The 19235-nt window shown below is 51.9% G+C and overlaps 1 protein-coding gene across 1 annotated transcript in view; it reads left to right on the top strand.

Moving 5' to 3' along the window:
• Nucleotides 1-19235, top strand: part of LOC144770010 (uncharacterized) — a 248672-nt gene that overhangs the window by 138574 nt on the left and 90863 nt on the right. The window contains exon 5 of the mRNA XM_078654202.1: nt 3794-4066. Coding sequence (XP_078510328.1) covers nt 3794-4066 — 273 coding nt within the window. The remainder of the gene's footprint in view (nt 1-3793; nt 4067-19235) is intronic.

The raw sequence follows: 19235 nt of genomic DNA, 5'->3' as shown, positions 1-19235 counted from the left end.
TTCTTATCAAAATGTAAGCTTAGATCGCCAAGTATAAGAAACTTTTCATAGCGTAGGGCTGGCTGCATCGTCTGTTCACCTAGGCGTTCTATAAACTGTGTAGCTGGACCTGGTGGGCGGTATATTAAAAAGCCTGCTATTGTCACATCATCGGCAGCAATGAGTTTGAATAAAAGTGATTCACAGTTCTTTATCTTTGCTTCTGTTATATTGCACTTCCGGGAGGCTTCATGAATTATAGCGATTCCCCCTCCTGTAAGTTCTCTATCTTGCCTTTGGATCTCATAACCCTCCGGGAGTGTATCTATGATGTCAGGGTCTGAACTGTCATTTAGCCAGGTTTCTGTAAGGAATAGTGTATCTGGATTTCCTTCTTTTAAGATGTCATGGATTTCATATTTAATATTCACAATCTTTTTACAGTTCTGCAAGATAGGTTTGTTCAGTCTCATTAGGTCATCCCTTGAGTATGCTATCCTCCTCTGACCTTCCAAACTTTCATATTGCCAGGGCCCTTTCTCTAACAAGTCCGCTGTACGTCTTGTGTAACATTAGTTTTTATCGAGGAGGCAGGGGCCGCTTAAACGTCCACCTCCCTCGAAACCGGAAGTAGCCCAGTTCCCTCCACAGCAAACGTGATTCTTCCGCGGTGGACCGGGGAAAGGCAGTAAGTTAAAAGCAGCAAGTGTCGGGTTAGTGCTCAAGGTTTAAAAATGTGCTTCTGTGCAGTGATGGTTTAAAATAATTACGATATTTCTTTACAATGATTTACAATGATTACGATCCTTCTTTAGGATAATTACAATCTTTCTTACTTTTTAAAAAAACGTAGTTCTCGGCGCATCCGCCTTGCCCACCTTTCTCTAACAAGTCCGCTCCAATAATACCAATAAATACATTTAAAAATGTAATTAATAACAATTCAATTACTTCCCACCCTATTCCCCTATAAACCCACAACCCGCTACAGTAAATAAGCTAATAAAAATATCATAATTATCAATTAATCAATGAATACAAATTAATTACAAATTATAATTTAATTAATTACCAATTAAAAATAATTAACAATTAATTCAAGATAAATACCAATAAATACATTAAAAAATGTAATCAATTATAATTAAATTACTTCCCACCCTATTCCCCTATAAACCCACAACCCGCTACAGAACATAAATTAATAAAATTAACATAATTATTAATTGATCAATTAATAACAATTAATTCCCAATTAAAATTTGATTAATTACCAATTAAAAATTAATTACCAATTAATTCAAGATAAATACCAATAAATAAATTAAAATATTTAATCAATTATAATTAAATTACTTCCCACCCTATTCCCCTATAAACCCACAACCCGCCACAGAATTAAATTCCGCAAAAATTAAATACCATAAAATTCATTACTTAAAATAAATTATAAAATAAATATACACTTTTCACACATATACTAACAAAAAAACAGGGAGCATCAGCACCAGGGGTGGAGGGAGTATCAGCACCAGGGGTGGAGGGAGCATCAACACATGTGATGGAGGGAGCATCAGCACCAGGGGTGGAGGGAGCATCAGCACCTGGGATGTAGGGAGAATCAGCACCTGGGATGGAGGGAGCATCAGCACCTTAGGTGGAGGGAGCGTCAGCACAAGGGGTGGAGGGAGCATCAGCACATGGGATGGAGGGAGCATCAGCACCAGGGGTGGAGGGAGCATCAGCACATGGGATGGAGAGAGCATCAGCCCCTGGGATGTTGGGAGAATCAGCACCTGGGATGGAGGGAGCATCAGCACCTTAGGTGGAGGGAGTATCAGCACCAGGGGTGGAGGGAGCATCAGCACCAGGGGTGGAGGGAGCATCAGCACCTCAGGTGAAGGGAGTATCAGCACCTCAGGTGCAGGGAGCATCAGCACATGGGATGGAGGAGCATCAGCACCAGGGGTGGAGGGAGCATCAGCACCTGGAGTGGAGGGAGCATCAGCACCAGGGGTTGAGTGAGCATCAGCACCTGGGGGTGGAGGGAGCATTAGCACCTGGGGTGGAGGGAGCATCAGCACATGGGATGGAGGGAGCATCAGCACCTGGGGTGGAGGGAGCATCAGCACCTGGGATGGAGGGAGCATCAGCACCTGGGATGGAGGGAGCATCAGCACCTCAGGTGAAGGGAGCATCAGCACCTGGGATGGAGGGAGCATCAGCACCTCAGGTGAAGGGAGTATCAGCACCTCAGGTGCAGGGAGCATCAGCACCTGTGATGGAAGGAGCATCAGCACCAGGGGTGGAGGGAGCATCTCCTCTCTCTGCAGTGCTGGGGTCTCTGGGTGGGGCAGTGACTTGTCTGAGTTCACATAGTGTGTCATTAACTCTCTCTCCTCTCTCTGCAGTGCTGGGGTCTCTGGGTGGGACAGTGACTTGTCTGAAGTCACACAGTGTGTCATTAATAGGGGTGAGCGCAAAATCCGTTCCACTCGCGGATTTTGCGAATTTTCGGTAAATTCGCGATCCGCGAACTCCCGCGAATTTACAGAGAATTCGCAAATCCGCGAGCGGCGGATCCGGGGGCAAAAGTTGAAGCCTGGCCTGTTGTAACTATTTTACGATGGCGCCGGCAAGCTGCCAGCGCCATCCTAAAATAGTTACTAAGTTAGCTTCAACAGGAAGCTCTAATAGATAAAATAAAGCAGGTGCACCTGCTTTATTTTATCTATTAGAGCTTCCTGTTGAAGCTAATTTAGTAACTGTTTTAGGATGGCGCTGGCAGCTTGCCGGCGCCATCGTAAAATAGTTACACCATGCCCTTTGGTGTGCTTTCTTCCCAAATCTACAGTCGAAAATCAGCTGTGATGCTGGATAGAGGCCTTTGTATCCTTGACTTTCACGAGCGCAATCCCTTTGCTGTTCCTGTGACCAGGAGCTTCTGTGTCTTCATCTACTGCTCTGATCGGTCTCAGACCTTTTATACACACAAGAGGCATGTGCACTCGCATGGAAGCCCCGCCCACACACTCGCGGTGTGCACCGTCTTCCCGCCATTGACCCACTATGATGGACAGCTCACCCAAGGGACCCCTGCGCCCCTCGGGGCGATTGCATAGTATTAGTAACACACACATGGTCGCTGGAAATCCGCAGATCCGCAAATCCGCAAAATCCGCGGATTTTGCGGATCCACGATCCGTTAAACCGCAAATCCGCGGATCGTGGATCCGCAAAATCCGCAAATGCTTAGTCATTAACTCTCTCTCCTCTCTCTGCAGTGCTGGGGTCTATGGGTGGGACAGTGACTTATCTGAGGTCACACAGTGTGTCATTAATTCTCGCCTCTCTCTGCAGTGCTGGGGTCTCTGGGTGGGACAGTGACTTGTCTGAGGTCACACAGTGTGTCATTAACTCTCTCCTCTCTCTGCAGTGCTGGGGTCTCCGGGTGGGACAGCGACTTGTCTGAGGTCACACAGTGTGTCATTAACTCTCTCCTCTCTCTACAGTGCTGGGGTCTCTGTGGGACAGTGACTTGTCTGAGGTCACACAGTGTGTCATTAACTCTCTCTCCTCTCTCTGTAGCGCTGGGGTCTCCGGGTCGGACACTGACTTGTCTGAGGTCACACAGTGTGTCATTAACTCTCTCTCCTCTCTCTGCAGTGCTGGGGTCTGTGGGTGGGACAGAGACTTGTCAGAGGTCACACAGTGTGTCATTAACTCTCTCCCCTGTAGTGCTGGGATCTCTGGGTGGGACAGTGACTTGTCTGAGATCACACAGTGTCATTAACTCTCTCTCCTCTCTCTGCAGCGCTGGATCCAGACACGGCTCATGAAGACCTGATCCTGTCTGAGAACGGGTGGACACGGACAGACAGACCACAGCCCCGGCCGGACAATCCCAAGAGATTCACTGACAGGCCCGCTGTGCGGGGGCGGAAGGGGTTCACCTCGGGGAGGCATTACTGGGAGGTGCAGGAGGAGGGGGGGTGGGGGCAACTGGAGGTCACAGAGAGGTTCCTGGGCAGGAAGACACTGGAGTGCCATGGGGGCGTGACCGTGGATGTGAGGCGGATTGATGATGGTCAGTACGAGGCTCTCGCCTTCTCTCCCCCCCTCGTGCCCCCCCGTCCGCCCCTGAAGCTGGGGCTCTACCTGGACTATGAGGGGGGGCGGCTGTCCATTTACAACGCAGACACCTGGGAGCATCTCTGCACCTGGAATGGCACCTTCACTGGGGGGGTGCACCCCTTATTCTGGGCCAGGGCAGGGGCAGGCCTCCACCTGGTGTAACAGAGCCCCCGCCCCGGTCCCCACCAGGTAAATAACAGGGCAGAGAGGGGCAAACAGGAGCCCCCAAGCCCCTTTCATACCCCACTCTGATTTCCTGTATCTATTAACACCCCTAACCCCCCAGGGGGCTTCACACCTCCTTTCATCCACTGATAGACCTCATTTCATCCACTGATAGACCTCCTTTCATCCCCTGATAGACCTCCTTTCATCCACTGATAGACCTCCTTTCATCCACTGATAGACCTCCTTTCATCCACTGATAGACCTCCTGTCATCCCCTGATAGACCTCCTTTCATCTACTGATCGACCTCCTTTCGTCCCCTGATAGACCTCCTTTCATCCACTGATATACCTCCTTTCATCCACTGATAGACTCCACCTTGGGGGGGAGCAGGAGATGTCACTGAGGGAGGGGGGAGCAAGAGATGTCCTCAAGGGAGGGGGGTGCGGGAGATGTCTCTGAGTGAGGGGGGAGCAGGAGATGTCTCTGAGGGAGGGGGAGCGGGAGATGTCTCCGAGGGAAGGAGGAGCGGGAGATGTCCTCGAGGGAGGGGGGAGCAGGAGATGTCTCTGAGGGAGGTGGAGCGGGAGATGTCCTCGAGGGAGGGGGGAGCGGGAGATGTCTCTGAGGGAGGGGGGAGTGGGAGATGTCTACGAGGGAGGAGGAGCGGGAGATGTCTCAGAGGGAAGGAGCAGCGGGAGATGTCCTCGAGGGAGGGGGGAGCAGGAGATGTCTCTGAGGGAGGTGGAGCGGGAGATGTCCTCGAGGGAGGGGGGAGCGGGAGATGTCTCTGAGGGAGGGGGGAGTGGGAGATGTCTCTGAGGGAGGGGGAGCGGGAGATGTCTCTGAGGGAGGAGGAGCGGGAGATGTCTCTGAGGGGGGGAGCGGGAGATTTCTCTGAGGGAGGGGGGAGCGGGAGATGTCTCTGAGGGAGGGGGAGCGGGAGATGTCTCTGAGGGAGGGGGAGCGGGAGATGTCTCTGAGGGAGGGGGGAGCGGGAGATGTCTCTGAGGGAGGGGGGAGCGGGAGATGTCTCTGAGGGAGGGGGGCGGGAAATGTCTCTGAGGGAGGGGGGCGGGAGATGTCTCTGAGGGAGGGGGGAGCAGGAGATGTCTCTGAGGGAGGGGGGCGGGAGATGCCTCTGAGGGAGGGGGGAGCGGGAGATGTCTCTGAGGGAGGGAGGAGGGGGAGATATCTCCGAGGGAAGGAGGAGCGGGAGATATCTCTGAGGGAGGGGGGAGGGAGATGTCCCTGAGGGAGGGGGGAGGGAGATGTCCCTGAGGGAGGGGGGAGGGAGATGTCCCGGGGGCGTCAGTCCATGAAGCTGAATTATGCATTGATTCTCTGTGTCGTCTCTTCATTGCCGCCTCACGTGCATTCTCCAGGTGGAAGCTGCAGCCCCAGCCCCCCCATACCAGGCTGCACCCCCTTACTGCAGCATCAGGGATACCCCGAGCTGTTCTTGGCATGGAGGGGGGATGGTTGGCATGGAGCACCAAGCGGAATACACACATCTCTCCGGTTTTAAAATCTCTAAATTGGCTCCGTACGAAGCTAGAATTCATCTGAAGATCGCCCGCCGTCCACACAAAGCCTCCACTTCAAACCCACCGACCTCACACGAGAACCAGAACTATCTGGAGGAGGTGGAGCCGCAAGGAGCGCCAATCCCCTCCTCCGGAAACCACAGATCTTCCGCAAAAAAGAACTTGCCACCGAGCTTTCTCTGGATCTGCTCCTAAAATCTGGAACTCTCTTCCACCCGACATTCGGAGGATCTCTTCCAAGGCCGCTGTCAATTTGGAAGCAGAAAAACTCCTCACGAAGACGTTCTTACCTTAATAGGAGGGACATTATATATACCTTTCTTGTACTTTATCTTCACCCGAAATGCATCGGACATTGTATCGTCCGATTCATTCCTGTTTATGATTATTATTTGGTAGTGATTTTATTCCTGTACATGATTATTGTGTTTTCTCCCCTTTAATCGTGATGTGACGTCGTCTTGCCCGTCCCGCGCTCTCCCAGGTCTGTAAAATGTTCTATTAGTTGTTCTCCACTTGGTTTAATGCTTCGTAGAAGCCCCGTATTATTCATGTTTAGAGTTTACTGAAGAATTTACTATTATTCCTGTATATGATTATTCACTTACTACCCTTATATTACCACGCTACACCATATAGCCCCCTCCTTGCCCACTCTGGACTTATAATTGCATTGTTATTGTGAACTATTTGATCTCATGGTTATTTTACGACCCATGTTTGATTCATGATCTGATTGTTACTTTTCCCTATAATTGTAAAGCGCTCTGATATCCTTCGTGATCTAGTCCGCGCTATACAAAACTTTATAAATAAAATAAATAAATAAATGGAGAGGGGTGATCAGACAAGTGGGTTTCCTTGAGCGGGGGCATGCTGGATGGGTTGGGGCGCAGCTCGGCTGCATCACGTGATCTGGGGCTTGTAAACGTAACCCTTTCTTTTCTGAGAGGAGCTGTGAAGGGATGACATGGGGGGTGAATGGGGGGTGGGGCTGTGGGAAACCCAGCAGAGGCCAGAACACAAATAAATGTGATGTCCCCTTTAGATAGCGCTGTGTTGCTGCGCCTCACCTCCTTCATAGTGCTGTGTTGCTGTGCCTCACCTCCTTCATAGCGCTGTGTTGCTCTGCCTCACCTCCTTCATAGCACTGTGTTGCTGCGCCTCACCTTCTGAGTGCTGTGTTGCTGTGCCTCACCTTCATAGCGCTGTGTTGCTGCGCCTCACCTTCTTAGCGCTGTGTTGCTGCGCCTCCCCTTCATATCGCTGTTTTGCTGTGCCTCACCTTCTTAGTGCTGTGTTGCTGTGCTTCGCCTTCATAGCGCTGTGTTGCAGCGTCTCACCTTCATAGCGCTGTGTTGCTGCGCCTCACCTTCTTAGCGCTGTGTTGCTGCGCCTCCCCTTCATATTGCTGTTTTGCTGCACCTCACCTTCTTAGCACTGTGTTGCAGTCCCTCTTTTCTTAGCGCTGTGTTGCTGTGCCTCACCTTCATGGCGCTGTGTTGCTGTGCCTCACCTTCATAGCGCTGTGTTGCTGTGCCTCACCTTCATAGCGCTGTGTTGCCGTGCCTCACCTTCATAGCGCTGTGTTGCTGTGCCTCACCTTCATAGCGCTGTGTTGCTGCTCCTCATATTCTTAGTGCTGTGTTGCTGTGCCTCACCTTGATAGCGCTGTGTTACAGCTACATGGGGGCTCCTGACAAAGTTTACAATTAATGCAATTGATGCAGAACGTGGCAGATTGTCTGATCACTGGTCTTTCAGGCATAACCTTGTCACCCCTTACCTGCCTGCTTTCATTGTATTGGCTATGCTCAACACCCACTGGTCAATTTACCAACACACTCCCAAATTCAGGTGGCATAAACCAACGCGTGATATTCATTCACCTCACCCAGTGCTGCTTTGTGCGCCTCGGTCTAAAACCATAACCTAAGGCGAAAGCAGATGTCATAGCTGTCAAGTGATGGAGTTCCCTCCTCCAGCTCAGCAGTCCAAACCCTGTTCACCCACATTCACAAAACAGGTATAAGCAGCTGTTTGTTTATTCTCTGCATACTACCAGTGGCTCTGTTATGCACGGTGCAAATTAGCTTTTGCACATGGACTCTCAACAAATAAAAAGAAAATAACCAAAGGTGTTGGCTTCACAAAGGGAAACTACTCTTTTTAAGAATGTGAACTGCTGGGTGTGATCTAGGGGCCCGATTCACAGAACTAACTTAAGACAAAATCCTAAACTTCCTACTTTTGGTATTCATAGAAGGCATTTAGTAGTAGTAAAGTTAGGATTTTGTCTTAAGTTTTACTTAAGACAAACTTAAGACAGACTTAAGACAGACTTAAGACAAACTTAAGACAGACTTAAGACAGACTTAAGACAGACTTAAGACAAACTTAAGACAGACTAAAGTCAGACTTAAGATAAACTTAAGACAGACTTAAGTCTTAAGACAGACTTAGGACAGACTTAAGCAAACTTAAGACAGACTTAAGACAGACTTAAGACAGACTTAAGACAAACTTAAGACAGTCTTTAGACAGACTTAGGACAGACTTAAGACAAACTTAAGACAGACTTAAGACAAATTTAAGACAGACTTAAGACAGACTTAAGTCTTAAGACAGACTTACGACAGACTTAAGACAAACTTAAGACAGTCTTAAGACAGACTTAGGACAGACTTAAGACAAACTTAAGACAGACTTAAGACAGACTTAAGACAAACTTAAGACAGTCTTAAGACAGACTTAAGACAAACTTAAAACAGACTTAAGACAGACTTAAGACAAACTTAAGACAGACTTAAGACAGACTTAAGACAGATTTAAGACAGACTTAAGTTAGTATTTTGTCTTAAGTTTGTCTTAAGTTAGTTCTGTTAATCGGCCCCATTGAAGTGAAGTATTTTCGGCATCACGTGTGTCGTACAGAATTCAACATACAGACAGGTCCCAAGCTCCTGGTGAAGGCAATGGCTCTGGTTACGTGATTGAGTGCCAAGCTCTAGGAGTACATGCTGTGTGGTGGATGAGCCAGCGAAGTGCAATGTTAGCGCTGATTATTGTTCAAAGTAGCTATATGTACCTTATTTTAAATTCTGGCAGTACTGGTTGAGTAAGAGAACTCTAAACCCCATGTTTCTTAGAAGTGTCTTTTCCCTGAAACAATTGTCCCCGACAATAGATCTCAAGTGTTATTTTTAGAGAGCAAGACATACTTGGAGAGGTCCTACTTTTTTTCATCCTTGAAATGCTCGCAACTTTTTTCTGCCTGTTTGTAATAACTTTTTTTTCTATCGGTGGGGGGAGACAAACAGGAGGGTGGAGTTTGGGAAATGATGGATCCCGAGCTGTTGCTGGTGAGGTGGTGCTCAGGTGGTACTGAGTGATCCTGAGGTGGTGCAGAGTGATCCTGAGGTGGTGCTCAGGTGGTACCGAGTGATGCAGAGATGGTGCAGAGTGATCCTGAGGTGGTGCTGGTGAGGTGGTGCTCAGGAGGTACCGAGTGATGCAGAGATGGTGCAGAGTGATCCTGAGGTGGTGCTGGTGAGGTGGTGCTCAGGTGGTACCAATCGATGCAGAGGTGGTGCAGAGTGATCCTAAGGTGGTGCTGGTGAGGTGGTGCTCAGGTGGTACCAATCGATGCAGAGGTGGTGCAGAGTGATCCTGAGGTGGTGTTGGTGAGTGGTGCTCAGGTGGTACCAATCAATGCAGAGGTGGTGCAGAGTGATCCTAAGGTGGTGCTGGTGAGGTGGTGCTCAGGTGCTGCAGAGTGATGCAGAGGTAGTGCAGAGTGATCCTGAGGTGGTGCTGGTGAGGTGGTGCTCAGGTGGAACCGAGTGATGCAGAGATGGTGCAGAGTGATCCCGAGGTGGTGCTGGTGAGGTGGTGCTCAGGTGGTACCGATCGATGCGGAGGTGGTGCAGAGTGATCAAAAGGTGGTGCTGGTGAGGTGGTGCTCAGGTGCTGCAGAGTAATGCAGAGGTGGTGCAGAGTGATCCTGAGGTGGTGATGGTGAGGTAGTGCTCAGGTGGTACCGAGAGATGCAGAGGTGGTGCAGAGTGATCCTGAGGTGGTGCTCAGGTGGTACAGAGTGATGCAGAGGTGGTGCAGAGTGACCCTGAGGAGGTGAAGAGTGATCCTGAGGTGGTGTTAAGGTGGTCCAGAGGGATGCAGAGGTGGTGCAGAGTGATCCTGAGGTGGTGCTCAGGTGGTACCGAGGGATGCAGAGGTGGTGCAGAGTGATCCCGAGGTGGTGTTGGTGAGGTGGTTCTCAGGTGGAACCGAGTGAGGCAAAGGTGGTGCACAGTGATCCTGAGGTGGTGCTGGCTGGTGAGGTGTTGCTCAGGTGTTACCGAGTGATGCAGATGTGGTACAGAGTGATGCAGAGGTGGTGCAGAGTGACCCTGAGGTGGTGCAGAGTGATCCTGAGGTGGTGTTCAGGTGGTCCAGAGGGATGCAGAGGTGGTGCAGAGTGATCCTGAGGTGGTGCTCAGGTGGTACCGAGGGATGCAGAGGTGGTGCAGAGTGATCCCGAGGTGGTGCTGGTGAGGTGGTTCTCAGGTGGCACCGAGTGAGGCAAAGGTGGTGCAGAGTTATCCTGAGGTGGTGCTGGCTGGTGAGGTGTTGCTCAGATATTACCGAGTGATGCAGATTTGGTACAGAGTGATGCAGAGGTGGTGCTGGTGAGGTGATGGCAGAGTGATGCAGAGGTGGTGCTGGTGAGGTGATGCAGAGTGATTCTGAGGTGGTGCTCAGGTGGTACCGAGTGACGCAGAGTGATCCTGAATTTGTGCTCAGGTGGTACCGAGTGACGCAGAGTGATCCTGAGTTTGTGCTCAGGTGGTACCGATTGATGCAGAGGTGGTGCAGAGTGATCCTGAGGTGGTGCTGGTGAGGTGATGCTCAGGTGGTACAGAGTGATGCAGAGATGGTGCAGAGTGATCCTGAGGTGGTGCTGGTGAGGTGGTGCTCAGGTGGTACCGAGTGATGCAGAGGTGGTGCAGAGTGATCCTGAGGTGGTGCTCAGGTGGTACAGAGTGTCGCAGAGGTGGTGCAGAGTGACCATGAGGTGGTGAAGAGTGATCCTGAGGTGGTGTTAAGGTGGTCCAGAGGGATGCAGAGGTGGTGCAGAGTGATCCTGAGGTGGTCCTCAGGTGGTACCGAGGGATGCAGAGGTGGTGCAGAGTGATCCCGAGGTGGTGCTGGGGAGGTTGTTCTCAGGTGGAACCGAGTGAGGCAAAGGTGGTGCACAGTGATCCTGAGCTGGTGCTGGCTGGTGAGGTGTTGCTCAGGTGTTACCGAGTGATGCAGATGTGGTACAGAGTGATGCAGAGGTGGTGCAGAGTGACCCTGAGGTGGTGCAGAGTGATCCTGAGGTGGTGTTCAGGTGGTCCAGAGGGATGCAGAGGTGGTGCAGAGTGATCCTGAGGTGGTGCTCAGGTGGTACCGAGGGATGCAGAGGTGGTGCAGAGTGATCCCGAAGTGGTGCTGGTGAGGTGGTTCTCAGGTGGCACCGTGTGAGGCAAAGGTGGTGCAGAGTGATCCTGAGGTGGTGCTGGCTGGTGAGGTGTTGCTCAGATGTTACCGAGTGATGCAGATTTGGTACAGAGTGATGCAGAGGTGGTGCTGGTGAGGTGATGGCAGAGTGATGCAGAGGTGGTGCTGGTGAGGTGATGCAGAGTGATTCTGAGGTGGTGCTCAGGTGGTACCGAGTGACGCAGAGTGATCCTGAGTTTGTGCTCAGGTGGTACCGAGTGACGCAGAGTGATCCTGAGTTTGTGCTCAGGTGGTACCGAGTGATGCAGAGGTGGTGCAGAGTGATCCTGAGGTCGTGCTGGTGAGGTGGTGCTCAGGTGCTGCAGAGTGATGCAGAGGTGGTGCAGAGTGATCCTGAGGTGGTGCTCAGGTTGTACCGATTGATGCAGAGGTGGTGCAGAGTGATCCTGAGGTGGTGCTGGTGAGGTGGTGCTCAGGTGGTACCGAGTGATGCAGAGATGGTGCAGAGTGATCCTGAGGTGGTGCTGGTGAGGTGGTGCTCAGGTGGTACCGAGTGTCGCAGAGGTGGTGCAGAGTGACCATGAGGTGGTGAAGAGTGATCCTGAGGTGATGCTGGTGAGGTCGTGCTCAGGAGGTACAGAGTGATGCCGAGTGATCCCGAGGTGATGCTGGTGAGGTCGTGATCAGGTGGTGCTCAGGTGGTACCGAGTGATGCAGAGCTGGTGCAGGTTGTTCCTGAGGTGGAGCTGATGAGGTGGTGCTCAGGTGGTACCGAGTGACGCAGAGGTGGTGCAGAGTGATCCTGAGGTGGTGCTGGTAAGGTGGTGCAGAGTGATGCAGAGGTGGTGCTGGTGAGGTGGAGCTCAAGTGGTATCGAGTGATGCAGAGGTGGTGCCGTGTGATCATGAGATGGTCCTGGTGAGGTGGTGCTCAGGTGGCACCGAGTGAGGCAAAGGTGGTGCAGAGTGATCCTGAGGTGGTGCTGGCTGGTGAGGTGTTGCTCAGGTGTTACCGGGTGATGCAGATGTGGTACAGAGTGATGCAGAGGTGATGCTGGTGAGGTGATGCAGAGTGATTCAGAGGTGGTGCTGGTGAGGAGATGTAGAGTGATCCTGAGTTTGTGCACAGGTGGTACCGAGTGATGCAGAGGTTTTGCAGAGGGATCTTGAGGTTGAGCTGATGAGGTGGTGCTCAGTTGGTACCGAGTGATGCAGAGGTGGTGCAGAGTGATCCTGAGTGGGTGCTGGTGAGGTGATGCAGAGTGATCCTGAGATGGTCCTGGTGAGGTGGTGCTCAGGTGGTACTGAGTGATGCAGAGGTGATGCAGAGTGATCCTGAGGTGGTGCTGGTGAGGTGGTGCTAAGGTCATAACGAGTGATGCAAAGGTGGTGCAGAGTGATCCTTAGGTGGTGCTGGTGAGGTGGTGCCTAGGTGGTAATGAGGGATGCAGAGATGGTGTAGAGTGACCCTGAGGTGGTGCTTGTTAGGTGGTGCTCAGGTGGTTCCGACTGATGCAGAGTGATCCTGAGGTGGTGCTCAGGTGATTCCAACTGATGCAAAGTGATCCTGAGGTAGTGCTCAGGTGGTTCCGACTGATGCAGAGTGATCCTGAGGTTGTGCTCAGGTGGTATCGAGGGATGCAGAGATGGTGCAGAGTTACACTGAGGTGGTGCTGGTGAGGTGGTGCTCAGGTGGTACTGAGTGATGCACAGATGGTGCAAAGTGACCCTGAGGTGGTGCTGGCGGGTGAGGTGTTGCTCAGGTGTTACCGAGTGTTGCAGATGTGTTGCAGAGTGATGCAGAGGTGGTGCTGGTGAGGTGATGGCAGAGTGATACAGAGGTGGTGCTGGTGAGGTGATGCAGAGTTATTCTGAGGTGGTGCTTAGGTGGTACCGAGTGACGCAGAGTGATCCTGAGTTTGTGCTCAGGTGGTACCGAGTGACGCAGAGTGATCCTGAGTTTGTGCTCAGGTGGTACCGAGTGACGCAGAGTGATCCTGAGTTTGTGCAGAGGTGGTACCGAGTGATGCAGAGGTGGTGCAGAGTGATCCTGAGGTGGAGCTGGTGAGGAAGTGATCAGGTGGTGCTCAGGTGGTACCGAGTGATGCAGAGCTGGTGCAGGTTGTTCCTGAGGTGGAGCTGATGAGGTGGTGCTCAGGTGGTACCGAGTGACGCAGAGGTGGTGCAGAGTGATCCTGAGGTGGTGCTGGTAAGGTGGTGCAGAGTGATGCAGAGGTGGTGCTGGTGAGGTGGAGCTCAAGTGGTATCGAGTGATGCAGAGGTGGTGCCGTGTGATCATGAGATGGTCCTGGTGAGGTGGTGCTCAGGTGGCACTGAGTGAGGCAAAGGTGGTGCAGAGTGATCCTGAGGTGGTGCTGGCTGGTGAGGTGTTGCTCAGGTGTTACCGGGTGATGCAGATGTGGTACAGAGTGATGCAGAGGTGATGCTGGTGAGGTGATGCAGAGTGATTCAGAGGTGGTGCTGGTGAGGAGATGTAGAGTGATCCTGAGTTTGTGCACAGGTGGTACCGAGTGATGCAGAGGTTTTGCAGAGGGATCTTGAGGTTGAGCTGATGAGGTGGTGCTCAGTTGGTACCGAGTGATGCAGAGGTGGTGCAGAGTGATCCTGAGTGGGTGCTGGTGAGGTGATGCAGAGTGATCCTGAGATGGTCCTGGTGAGGTGGTGCTCAGGTGGTACTGAGTGATGCAGAGGTGATGCAGAGTGATCCTGAGGTGGTGCTGGTGAGGTGGTGCTAAGGTCATAACGAGTGATGCAAAGGTGGTGCAGAGTGATCCTTAGGTGGTGCTGGTGAGGTGGTGCCTAGGTGGTAATGAGGGATGCAGAGATGGTGTAGAGTGACCCTGAGGTGGTGCTTGTTAGGTGGTGCTCAGGTGGTTCCGACTGATGCAGAGTGATCCTGAGGTGGTGCTCAGGTGATTCCAACTGATGCAAAGTGATCCTGAGGTAGTGCTCAGGTGGTTCCGACTGATGCAGAGTGATCCTGAGGTTGTGCTCAGGTGGTATCGAGGGATGCAGAGATGGTGCAGAGTTACACTGAGGTGGTGCTGGTGAGGTGGTGCTCAGGTGGTACTGAGTGATGCACAGATGGTGCAAAGTGACCCTGAGGTGGTGCTGGTGAGGTGGTGCTCAGTTGGTACCGAGTGATGCAGAGGTGGTGCAGAGTGATGCAGAGGTGGTGCCGGTGAGCTGGTACTCAGGTGGTACCGAGTGATGCAGAGGTGGTGCAGAGTGATCCTTAGGTGGTGCTGGTGAGGTGGTGCCTAGGTGGTAATGAGGGATGCAGAGATGGTGTAGAGTGACCCTGAGGTGGTGCTTGTTAGGTGGTGCTCAGGTGGTTCCGACTGATGCAGAGTGATCCTGAGGTCGTGCTCAGGTGCTTCCGACTAATGCAGAGTGATCCTGAGGTGGTGCTCAGGTGGTACCGAGTGATGTAGAGGTGGTGCAGAGTGACCATGAGGTGGTGCTGGTGAGGTGGTGCTCAGGTGGTATTATTTATTTATTTATTGTATTCATAAAGTGCACTATCACCTGACAGTCATCTTGGCGCTCATAACTCAGTCTGACAACCTCTGCAGGACCTTACTGTAGCTAACCCCTAAGTTTTAGGAAATAACCATGTTTTAAGATTCCTTCTAAATGGCAGGAGATCACCGATTTGTCTCAGCTCCAGAGGTAAGGTGTTCCAGAGCTTCACAGCAGCGATCCCAAATGATCTACCCCTGCTCTGACTCTTTTGAATCGGGGGATTTTTATCAGTTTGGCCCCAGATGAGCGCAAAGTTCGAACAGGGACGTCCCACTCAAATTTGCGTTGAAGGGAGGTAGGACCCTTTCCATGCAAGGCCTTAAAGACTAGGCAAAGTGATTTGAACTTGATTCATTGTTTCACAGGGAGCCAATGCAACTCCGCCAGGGCCACAGAAGCGGAGGACCATCTCGACCAGCCTAGTACCAACTTAGCTGCGGTTGATTGCAGCCTCTGCATCCTGTCCAGTAAGTATTTTGGAGATTCAGGGAGCAGGCCATTACAGTAGTCAACTCGACTAAGTATGGTACTCCGTGCTATCAAGGAGCATGCCAAGGGGGGTAGCAAAGGAAAGATCTTCCTAAGAGAGCGAATGATGGCCAAGCAACAGCCCATCACTTTCGTGACATGCGCCTCTAGGGTAAGATTGCAATCAAATGCCACACCCAAGTTGCGAACTGTCTTAACAGGCTGGCCAAGTTTGGGGGACTCTGGAGGCCAGAAGTTACTGGGCAGCACAGAGGGGAACCTTCCCATGGCGCAGCAGAGCACCTCTGTGTTAGCTACATTAAATTGTAGTGAATTTTCCCTCAACCACTGTGACATGTCTCGCAGGCAGCTATGAAACCCCTCTAAAGTAGTTGACTGCGCTCCCTCGAAGGAGAGAATTAATTGTGTGTCATCCGCGTAATTAACGATCTTGATGTTATAACGCTTGTTGACCGCCATCAGGGGTCTCATATAAATATTAAAAAGAATAGGGCTAATGGCCGAGCCCAGTGGCACGCCATGTGAGACACAAGTATAGGCGGATTGATTGGGGGAGAGAGACACTGCCTGCTGCCTACCTGATAAAAAAGAGTGGAACCACCTAAGGGCGCAACGTGTCACTCCCACCTCTCTCAGCCGTCTAAGTAGAATTTTGTGGTTAACCGTATCAAAGGCGGCAGACAGGTCAAGCAAAATAAGAACTGCTGCCTGCCCCCTGTCTGCCTGCCCCCGAAGCTCATCCATCACGGTCACCAGGGCCGTCTCGGTGCCGTGAGCCGGCCAAAACCCAAACTGCTCCTCCTCCAGAAGTTTAGCTTGTTCTAAGTATGTGGACAGTGTGCCACTCACCACCCATTCTATTATTTTGGCAGGAAAAGGAAGGATGGAAATAGGTCTGAAATTTTTAAGACACTCGAGGGAAGGCTTCTTAAGCAGGGGTGCCACCAGTGCCTGCTTCCACTGAATCGGCACCACTCCACCAGTGAGGGACTGGTTACAAATCAAACGGAGCGAGGGAAACAGCTCTGCCCCAAATTCCTCCCAGATCTTACAAGGCAACGGATCCAGGGGAGATCCTGATACAATACCGATTGATGCAGAGGTGGTGCAGAGTGATCCTAAGGTGGTGCTTGTGAGGTGGTGCTCAGGTGGCACAGAGTGTCGCAGAGGTGGTGCAGAGTGACCCTGAGGTGGTGCAGAGTGAACCTGAGGTGATGCTGGTGAGGTCGTGCTCAGTTGGTACTGAGTGATGCAGAGTGATCCCGAGGTGATGCTGATGAGGTCATGCTCAGGTGGTACCGAGTGATGCAGAGGTGGTGCAGAGTGACCCTGAGGTGGTGCAGAGTGATCCTGAGGTTATGCTGGTGAGGTCATGCTCAGGTGGTACTGAGTGATGCCTAGTGATCCCGAGGTGGTGCTGGTGAGGTCGTTCTCAGGTGGTACCGAGTGGTGCACAGGTGGTGCGGAGTGATCCTGAGGTGGTGCTCAGGTGGTAATGAGTGATGCAGAGGTGGTGCAGAGTGATCCTGAGGTGGTGCTGGTGAGGTGGTGCTCAGGTGGTATCGAGAGTTGCAGAGGTGGTACAGAGTGATCCTGAGGTGATGCTCATGTCATACCAAGTGATGCAGAGGTGGTGCAGAGTGATCCTGAGGTGGTTTTCAGGTGGTACAGAGTGATGCAGAGGTGGTGCAGAGTGATCCTGAGGTGGTGCTGGTGAAGTGGTGCTCAGGTGGTACCGAGGGATGCAGAGGTGGTGCAGAGTGATCCTGAGGTTGAGCTGGTGAGGTGGTGCTCAGGTGGTACCGAGGGATTCAGAGGTGGTGCAGAGTGATCCTGAGGTGGTGCTGGTGAGGTGGTGCTCAGGTGGCACCGAGTGAGGCAAAGGTGGTGCAGAGTGATCCTGAGGTGGTGCTGACTGGTGAGGTGTTGCTCAGGTGGTACCGAGTCATGCAGATGTGGTGCAGAGTGATGCAGAGGTGGTGCTGGTGAGGTGATGCAGAGGTGGTGCTGGTGAGGTGATGCAGAGTGATCCTGAGGTGGTGCTCAGGTGGTACCGAGTGACCCAGAGTGATCCTGAATTTTTGCTCAAGTGGTACCAAGTGATGCAGAGGTGGTGCAGAGTGGCCCTGAGGTTGAGCTGGTGAGGTGGTGCTCAGGTGGTACCGAGGGATGCAGAGGTGGTGCAGAGTGATACCGAGGTGGTGCTGGCGAGGTGGTGCTCAGGTGTCACCAAGCGAGGCAAAGGTGGTACAGAGTGATCCTGAGGTGGTGCTGGCTGGTGAGGTGTTGCTCAGGTGGTACAGAGTGATGCAGATGTGGTGCGGAGTGATGCAGAGGTGGTGCTAGTGAGGTAATGCAGAGGTGGTACTGGTGAGGTGATGCAGAGTTATCCTGAGGTTATGCTCAGGTGCTACCGAGTGACGCAGAGTGATCCTGAGTATGAGCTCAGGTGGTACCGAGTGATGCAGAGGTGGTGCAGAGTGATCCTGAGGTGGTGCTGGCGAGGTGGTGCTCATGTCATACCGAGTGATGCAGAGGTGGTGCAGAGTGATCCTGAGGTGGCTCTGGTGAGGTGATGCTCAGGTGGTGCCGAGCAATGCAGAGGTGGTGCAGAGTGATACTGAGGTGGTGCTGGTGAGGTGGTGCTCAGGTGGTTCCGACTGGTGCAGAGTGATCCTGAGGTGGTGCTCAGGTGGTTCCAACTGATGTAAAGTGATCCTGAGGTGGTGCTCAGGTGGTTCTGACTGATGCAGAGTGATCCTGAGGTCATGCTCAGGTGGTATTGAGGGATGCAGAGATGGTGCAGAGTTACTCTGAGGTGGTGCTGGTGAGGTGGTGCTCAGGTGGTACTGAGTGATGCAGAGATGGTGCAGAGTGACCCTGAGGTGATGCTTGTGAGGTGGTGCTCAGGTGGTACCGAGTGATGCAGAGGTGGTGCAGAGTGATGCAGAGGTGGTACCGGTGAGTTTGTGCTCAGGTGGTACCGAGTGATGCAGAGATGGTGCAGAGTGATCCTGAGGTGGTGCTGGTGAGGTGGTGCTCAGGTCGTATTATTTATTTATTTATTGTATTTCTAAAGTGCATTATCACCTGACAGGCATCTTGGCGCTCATAACTCAGTCTGACAACCTCTGCAGGACCTTACTGTAGCTAACCCCTACGTTTTAGGAAATAACCATGTTTTAAGATTCCTTCTAAATGGCAGTAGATCACTGATTTGTCTCAGCTCCAGAGGTAAGGTGTTCCAGAGCTTCACAGCAGCGATCCCAAATGATCTACCCCTGCTCTGACTTTTTTGAATCTGGGAATTTTTATCAGTTTGGCCCCAGATGAGCACAAAGTTCAAACAGGGACGTACCACTCAAATTTGCGTTGAAGGGAGGTAGGACCCTTTCCATGCAAGGCCTTAAAGACTAGGCAAAGTGATTTGAACTTGATTCATTGTTTCACCGGGAGCCAATGCAACTCCGCCAGGGCCACAGAAGTGGAGGACCATCTCGACCAGCCTAGTACCAACTTAGCTGCGGTTGATTGCAGCCTCTGCATTCTGTCCAGTAAGTATTTTGGAGATTCAGGGAGCAGGCCATTACAGTAGTCAACTCGACTAAGTATGGTACTCCATGCTATCAAGGAGCACGCCAGGGGGGGTGGCAAAGGAAAGATTTTCCTAAGAGAGCGAATGATGGCCATGCAACAGCCCACCACTTTCGTGACATGCGCCTCTAGGGTAAGATTGCAATCAAATGCCACACCCAAGTTGCGAACTGTCTTAACAGGCTGGCCAAGTTTGGGGGACTCTGGAGGCCAGAAGTTACTGGGCAGCACAGAGGGGAACCTTCCCATGGCGCAGTAGAGCACCTCTGTGTTAGCTA

The sequence above is a fragment of the Lissotriton helveticus genome, chromosome 7 (assembly GCF_964261635.1).
Source record: "Lissotriton helveticus chromosome 7, aLisHel1.1, whole genome shotgun sequence".
NCBI lineage: Eukaryota > Metazoa > Chordata > Amphibia > Caudata > Salamandridae > Lissotriton > Lissotriton helveticus.
This window is presented reverse-complemented; position numbering and strand designations above follow the sequence as displayed.